Source organism: Haliaeetus leucocephalus, unplaced genomic scaffold (genome assembly GCF_000737465.1).
Source record: "Haliaeetus leucocephalus isolate CR32 unplaced genomic scaffold, Haliaeetus_leucocephalus-4.0 Scaffold656, whole genome shotgun sequence".
Classification (NCBI taxonomy): domain Eukaryota; kingdom Metazoa; phylum Chordata; class Aves; order Accipitriformes; family Accipitridae; genus Haliaeetus; species Haliaeetus leucocephalus.
Window position 1 is genome coordinate 10077611 of NW_010973092.1, and position 7799 is coordinate 10085409.

Consider the following 7799-nt stretch of genomic DNA (forward strand, 5'->3'; position numbering starts at 1 on the left):
AAGACCTGTCGCCATGGTCACTCAGAGGAAAAGAGAAGGCAGGAGAGGAAAAGGGAACAGTTGAGACCCACCACCAGCTGCCGTGGGGGATCGGCTCCAGCACTGAGCTCCCAGATGAAGCCAAGGGGCACAAGCAAGTTGCAGGGCCACATCTTTACCTAGACTGCGTCACTCCTAGCATACAAGGCTGAACACATGAAGCGTCTCTGCAATGTTCTCCAAGGTCACTGTAGGCCCAAGGTTGATTTGGAAAGGGCTCTAGGGCTGCCTGTTAGAGGCTCACTCCAAGTAGCTTAGGAGCCAGTGTGAACAGGACTGCTCCATCCATGCGACTCCACTATGGATCCGTGTTACAACTATACAAGCTCTCAAAAAAGGATGGACTTCCCCCTGCAGCTGCTAGTCGGGTCCTGCCTCACCATCCTCATCGTGATCACTCTGTGCGGTAACATCATCGTCTGCCTGGCCGTCACCCTTGACCGCCGGCTCCGCAGCTTGACAAATTGCTTCATTGTCTCCTTGGCCATCACTGATCTGCTGCTGGGCCTCCTGGTGCTACCATTCTCCGCCTTCTACGAACTCACCAAAGAGTGGCCCTTTGGCAGCACTTTGTGCAACATCTACACCAGCCTGGACGTCATGCTGTGCACAGCTTCCATCCTCAACCTCTTCATGATCAGCCTGGACCGCTACTTTGCTGTCACAACCCCACTCCGCTACAGCCAGCTGGTCACTCCCTCCAGGGTGACTGTGGGTTTGGTTGTTATTTGGACTGTTTCACTGATGGTCTCCTTCCTACCCATCCACCTGGGCTGGAACACCAATGGGACAGCAGTCCAAAACACAGTCCCTAACTGCAACAAGGAGTGCACGCTGGAGGTGAACCCCATGTACGGGCTAGCGGATGCTTTGCTCACCTTCTACATCCCTTTGGTCCTCATGTGCATCACCTACTACCGGATTTTCAAGATAGCAAGGGAGCAAGCCAAGAGGATAAACCACACATGGTGCTGCAGCAGCAACACCACCCCCATGCCACCCATGGTGAAAGAGCACAAAGCCACCGTGACGCTGGCGGTAGTGTTGGGAGCGTTCATCGTGTGCTGGTTCCCCTATTTCACAGTGTTCACGTACCGGGGGATGTGGGGGGACAGCAGGGTGAAAGGCACACCCATGTCCATTGTCCTCTGGCTGGGCTATGCCAACTCAGCCCTGAACCCCATCCTCTATGGGACACTCAACAGAGATTTCCGCGTGGCATACCAGCACTTGCTGCACTGCTGGAGGACTGGGGGCCCCAGGAGCTCCCACTTGCCTCCCCTCCAGAAGGCTCAGTCCAGGGGCAGGAGGTGCAGGCAGGACCAAGGCAAGCAGGAGGGCAAACCTCTGAAACTGGAGATGAAGAACGGGAAGGGGATCTTGCTGACCGATGGAGCACTCAAGAGGTAAGAGCCTTCTTACATGAGGGGCTTTGATGGTAGGTCCTTCCCCAGAGAGGAAGACAGAGGTGGGGACACTACCTTGTCCATGAACTGCCAACTCCAGCAGGAGATCCTCGCCCAGGCAACTCTTGCTCTTTGCAGGCACTCAGAAATTCATCACCACCAGCAGGGACCCAGCTCGCATCCCTCCATGCTGGCAGCACAGGTCCAGCTACTCCACATGTGAATGTGACTAGCCACCCCTGCAATCGCCATCAGTTCACAGGGAGCATGACACGTCCCTGGCTCTGCTGGGTAATGGGGACAGTGTTGCCATCAGAATTTGCTGTACAGAACAGGGTGCAGCCATTAGCTGCGGCTGCTCCCAAAAGCCAGCCATGTCCCACTCTTCGGTGGCAGGCAGCCAGCAAAGCCTAGGCACACAGCGGAGCTGCGGGGGACTCGGGAAAGGTGACCGCCTGTCACAGGGTGGGCAACAGGGTGTTAGCCCTGGGGCACAGAGTCAGGCAACCTGCAGTCAGGCTGCGAGTCCCTGCAGGAGCCGAGATCTGGGTCCCCAGCTCCCTGCAGAACAGCTCAGCAGTTTCCCTTCCTAGTCGAGCCACGCACCCTCAGCATTTCGGCTGTCAGTTTGCATCAGCAGCGAATTCAGCCAACAGCAAGTTCCATTCCCATCTCTGGAAAGGAGCAAGAATAGCCAAAATTAGGTTGGCAAATATTTTTAGAAATACAAATAACCATGTAAAGTTAGAGCCAAAAATTCCCTCAGTGTCACCCCAAACATGTCATGGGGGTCATGCCTCAGAGGGGTGTGGGTGCAGTGAGGGAGAAGGATGGGTGCAAGCCAGGCAAGCTCTGTGCTAGGCTGTGGCACCAGTCCCCTCCCTGGGCAGCCACATCCCCACAGGGCTGGGCCACCCACACACTGCCTTGCCCAGAGGCATTTGCCCACCTGAGCGTAAGGAGAACAGAGAAGCATGCTGCCTGCCACTGTGCAAACTGCTGCTCCCAAGACTTTAATCTAACTTCTAGGTAGTGCCTGATAAGCAGCCCAGAAACTTTCCATCCATAGATAAGGAGTCCTTCGACTCCCCGTTCCCAGCGTGCCAGCAAAGAAGCTGCGTTCCTGCTCTCCTGCTGCACGTGCCCTTGATCCTGTCCCAGAAACACACTCTCAAGGCACCGAAAGGAGAAGGTAGGGAGGTGAACCAAAGGGCAGAGCCATCCAAAAGGCTGAGCTGGCATCATGCCTCTCCTGGGGCTCAGATCTGACTTTACCCAAGGCAGAGGGGCAGCTTGGGGCAGGGGAATCTGCCCCAGGAGACACAGAGGGATAGGTAAGTGCGAACAAATACAAGAACACAGCTCCTGGGGCTGCCTTTTCAGTCCAAGGAACTAATAAAGAGTGCAAAGGTATAGCATTTGCTGAACATAGTTGCAGGTTGTATATAAAAACATAAGGAGATCATGTGCCTGGCATAGTAGAGATGCTTCTGCAAACATAGAGACAAAGAAAGAGCTGTGCTGTTTTACTCACACAGAAGTGCAGCTCCTGGGCAAATCAGGAACTCACGCATCAGGGCTCTGCAGCTGGCTGGGGAGAGTTGGTGGTGGGGGACAGGCCAGTGGGACTTTCCTACACAGCCGAGAGGGAGAAGAAAAATGTCAGTGATGTCTCAAAGTACCACCTTACCACAAAGGGAGAATAACGAGATGGAGGGAAGGAAAAGGGGAACAAAAGTGCGTTTCTGTTCCCCAGGCAGAGGTCAAGGTCACTGTCTTCCTGGCTTCCCCCCCTCAGCTTTCCTGGGTAGACAAGGTCTTTCCCCTGGTTCCCCAGAGGGCCTGATCCTGATACAGGAGTTGTATCCAAAGCCCTGGGGTCAGTGGTAGCCAGGCAACCTCAGTCCCCAAACCCTTAGCATGTGGGTGCCTGGTGCCAGCAGGGCTTGGCAAAAGCCCCAGCGCAGGGACCAGGCACGTGGCTCCAGACTGTCCTCACCCCTGTGGGGTGAAGCTCCCCCACCGCTAAAATCAACCCCAATGAGTCATCCAGCTGGATTTGCTCCCAAGGGTGCAGGAGGTTGGAGTGAGGAGGGCAAGTGGCAACCAGTGCCACAACAGTGCAGATATACAGGAACCGTGGGGAAGCAAAAGAGGAAGCCTCGAGCACAGGGATGTTTCCTGACCTTTCTAAATCCAGATATCTCCTTCCCATCCTACACAGCACCACCACTGTGGTTTCTACTCACGATCAGATAAGAGTTGCTCAAGCACCGAACGATCAGTTACAGCTTTTACTTTCTCTACTTCTCTTCTTAGCCTGATCGCTTGCACAGAAATGACGCACCAAGGATCGCGTGGGGTGCCTTCCAACCCTTTTTTCCATAGTCAGATACGTAAACATCTGCTGTTGGCAGATGATCTAGTTCAACTAATACCACACAAGACATGTGGGCACAGGATTTACCTGTACACCAAAGCCTGACAGCCAATTTCACCCCAAGCATGAACCGAGCTGGTTCCTCTCCCCACTTCCCTTTTGCGTAGTCATCCCAGTCATCTGCCCCGGCCACATTAACAGAAAAAGACCAATATGAATCATTCCACAAAATCCTAACTGCCCAAATAAGAAGGACCAGAGCTCAGAAGAGCTCTACTCAGAGCGGCTCCATGGAGTCATTCAGGGGAAAGCACAACCAGCAGTATTTTGAACCATTGCCCTTAATAAACAATGTTCTTTCCTGTCATGTGGCATAGAGAAAAGACCAGCAAACAAGTATGGGAATACTGGAGAACTGCAGCCAGTCTCAGGGGAGTCAGGAGCAGGGACAGGGAGCCAGAGTCATCGCCTTTGGAAGTCAAAAGGCCACAGGAGCACCACAGCCATTAAAGGGCTGGAGGCATTTGCATGGGTGAGGACCAGGTAGGATGGAGAGTGCAGGGCCAAGCAGGGATGCAAGGGAAGACAGATGCTTCTGTCTCCCTACCAGGCACCAGAGAGGCAAGACAACTCACTTCACACAACAGGAAATCACTACTTGCATGCACAACACCTGGTGGACCTCAGGAACCTGCTTTGCTGCAGTGGGACAGGACTCTGAAGAGGAGTGTGCCAAGTACTGGGCACAGCTGTAGGTCGTGAGACCAGTCCCTGCGGTCCAGAGAGATTAACAGAGAAGGAGCATTCAGCATTAACAGGGAGGTATCAGGCAGAAAACACTGTAGCTGAGCAAGTGGCTCTGGATCACCCTCTTGCACACATCAGCTGTGCTCAAGGCAGCTTGGGGCAGGACTGTGGCCACAATCTGTGGGCAGAGAGAAGCCAGTTCCCACAGGAAAGGATTACTGTCCCAGTCACAACATACCTGCTCCAGCTGCCGGCCTCAGGGGGCAGGCGCCAGGCAGGCACTGGACCAGGCTGGCACTGACTGACTGATCTCTTCTTTTTCTCTCTTTTCTTTCTGTGTTCATGTGCAATTTAACCCTTTCCAGCACTGGAGCTTTCCCATGAGTCTCAGCCAGCCCGCTGCCCTAGGACCCAGGACTCCCAGCTTTCAACTCCTGGCTGCCCTCTTCCAAAATCCTGTGAGGCTGAAAGGACAACACTCAATTTTCCTCAGGGAGAAACTCAGTGGCAGAGGCGAGGGCTGCAGGGTGAGTACAGAGCCAGGTTGCTGGGTGCAAGTGAGGGGAGGGGGCAGCTCTCCCTGCTGTGGCACCTGCTGCATTTTCCCTGGTCCAGCCATCTCCTCCCAGTGGTACTTGGTGCAGAGGGTGATACCATCAGAGACGCATCCTCACTCCTCTCTCCATTTGCTCTCCAAAACCAGTCCAAAGCCCAGGCCTGTGCACCCCCCAGCTGCCCTGGAGGTGTGGGTTTACACAACCACCCTGCGATGCCGTGGAAGAGGCCTGCATTCTGCCTGTCCCTCCACACGCTGCAGAGGCAGCTGCATTCAGACCGTGGATTTCCAGCACGCTTCATTTTCATGCAAGCCTACATCGGCTCCACGTAAATTGCCAGCAGCTTTCGCAGGGATGCTGGCAGGGCTCCCAGGGTGAGGGGCTGATGGTACACCGGGCATTGCTGCTCTCTCTCAATGATGCTGGGCTAGAGGACATAGCTGCCATGCACAGGGATGCCTCTCAGCTCCGGAGAGCCACTTTGTGCAGCCCTTCTCAGGAAGAGCCAGGCAAGGTCACCCTGACCTCCACATGCTCTCTTTCCAATGCTGCATGCTGATAACCTCGGCTTTCCTGTATTGACTGTGCCCTGGGGACAGAAAATACAGTCACCCACGTGCTGGAAGCTAGGTACACTTGTCCCTGCTGTACACTGAGCACTGCTAACCTTAGCCAAGGTCATGGCAACAGCGAGAGCTGGTGCTGCCTGCCCACACGTGCTGCTGGGAAGGAGCTGGGCCTGCTACAGGAGAGTGCAGGGTCCCCCGCCCTGGGGCACAGCATCAGCCTGCGCCTCTCGGAGGGACTACCTGTAAATCACCCTGGAAATGCCATTGCCCATCAGCAGAGAGACCAGAGGAGAAACAGAGGCTTGGAGAGCAAGGTGGCAGGGCAGGACCGCAAGGTCCCCATGAGCCCATCAAGCCCCACTGGTCTGCAAGTCCCTCGACGTGACACACCAAGGCACAAGCATCACTCAGTGAGGAGGTGGCAGTGCAGAGGCTGCTCCCCCGGCGTGGCATTGCCACAGCTCCCAGCACTGTCCCATGGGAAGGAGCAGGGTGAAACCCCAAGCCTGGAGGGCACAACAGCTCACAGCGAACCTTCCTAGGGCAGGGGAGGTGCTCATCCCCCAGCAGTGCAGCCACAAGGCAGCATCATCCCTGCTGCTGTCATTACCCAACACCGGGGTGGAGGGGACTCCAGTTCCAGCTCTTCTGCTTCATGCTTTCCCTCTTTGCGTTGCACATATGTTCCAAAACACATTTAGTTTCTGTGAGGTAAAAGCAAAATACCAGCCATCCCCTGAAAGACTGCTAATCTAATAAGCAGAATGAAGCAAAGTTGGTATGGGGAAGAGGTTTGCAGGAGATCTGAGGTCCTGGTGTAGCCACAGATTTCCTCTCTGCACCGCGGGGGTGGGGACAGGAAATGTCACCTCACATGGGGCACCCACCCGAAAGAGTCCCTGATCTGAAAGAGTCCCCAATCCACGTGCAGTGGCAGGGAGAGGGGCCATGGGAGAAGGACCACCCAGGAACAGAGCACTGCTGACCCCAGGACAACTACTTTTATCAAGCTGTTTGCAAAGGCAACACCCCCACCACTGCTGGCTGGCCCGAGCGGGTGGGAAGAGCAGGCAGAGAAAGCCACAAAGCAAAGTGATGTTACTCAGAGTGATGTGGGATGATGAGTCCTGCGGTGACGTGAGCCTGCTCAGCTCTGCCCAAATGTCAGCACTCAGCATATAGCCATGCTCTGCTGAAAGCATCCTCATAGCATCGCACCACAGTCCCTTCCCAGCACAGCGGGTGCTTAATGCAGCATCCCTTATGCTGGGGAGCAGGAAAGGAGGGGGGAGGCAGGGACCTACCTGCACCCTGCAAAGCTGTTGAACCCCCTCTCTGTTCCCCTACAGGATCCCTGCTCTGGCACATGGCATTTGCTCCATCCCCAAACACTGCTGGAGAGGCCTTTGCCTGCCCAAGTTTCTTCCCAGGAGGGTGGTGTGTTTGAAGAGCCCTTGGAAGAGCTGCAGAAGAGCCTCTCCCCTGCCCCATCGGGGCCGTGACACCTCCAGCGTCGAGCCCCACACCAGCAGGCACTGGTGCCTGAGGAGCTGGGTTGGGAGTCAGTGTGTGCCCCCAACAGGGCCGGGATGGGGGTGCCCTCCCCAGGTCCATGGCACTGGGTCAGGCTGAGAGGGCACAGGGCGGGCGGAAAAGGGTCAAGGTCTTAGTGCCAGACAGGCCAGCCTAGGATGGAGAATGGGAGCACAGACACTACACTCCCTGGTACCCTGTCCATGTATACCCCCCTTGGAGGTGGCAGGGTCCTGACAGAGGCAGGGGTGACACGGCAGGAGGGCTAGACACAGCGGATGTCAGCAGCCACGAGTGCCAGATGTCCATGCACAGGACACCGTTTAGCATCCATGCCAGGGCAAGACTACCTCCCACATTGAAGCGGTTTTGGCATCATCAGGGCTGACCCTGCTGTCCATGTCTGCTTCACACCCCCTGTCCCAGCCCCACTGCAAGAAGGAGAGAAGCCCTGGAGCCTGCTGGGCCATGGGGAGACGCTAAGCAACTGGGGGTTGTCCTCAGTCTCTGCCCTCCCCAGCAGCTCAACACTAAGACTGCCGAAACAGGATGTTTCTGTACTGAGCCT

At 55.6% G+C, this 7799-nt stretch overlaps 1 protein-coding gene across 1 annotated transcript; it reads left to right on the forward strand.

Moving 5' to 3' along the window:
• The first annotated feature begins 339 nt into the window (after window positions 1-339).
• HRH2 (histamine receptor H2) lies at window positions 340-1449 on the forward strand. Its single transcript, XM_010579220.1, has one exon. It carries the CDS (start codon window positions 340-342, stop codon window positions 1447-1449), a length of 1110 nt encoding a protein of 369 aa, XP_010577522.1.
• The last annotated feature ends 6350 nt before the right edge of the window (window positions 1450-7799 follow it).

Coding starts and splice junctions, on each gene's coding strand:
- HRH2 (XM_010579220.1), top strand. CDS start 340: ATGGATCCGTGTTACAACTATACAAGCTCTCAAAAAAGGATGGACTTC.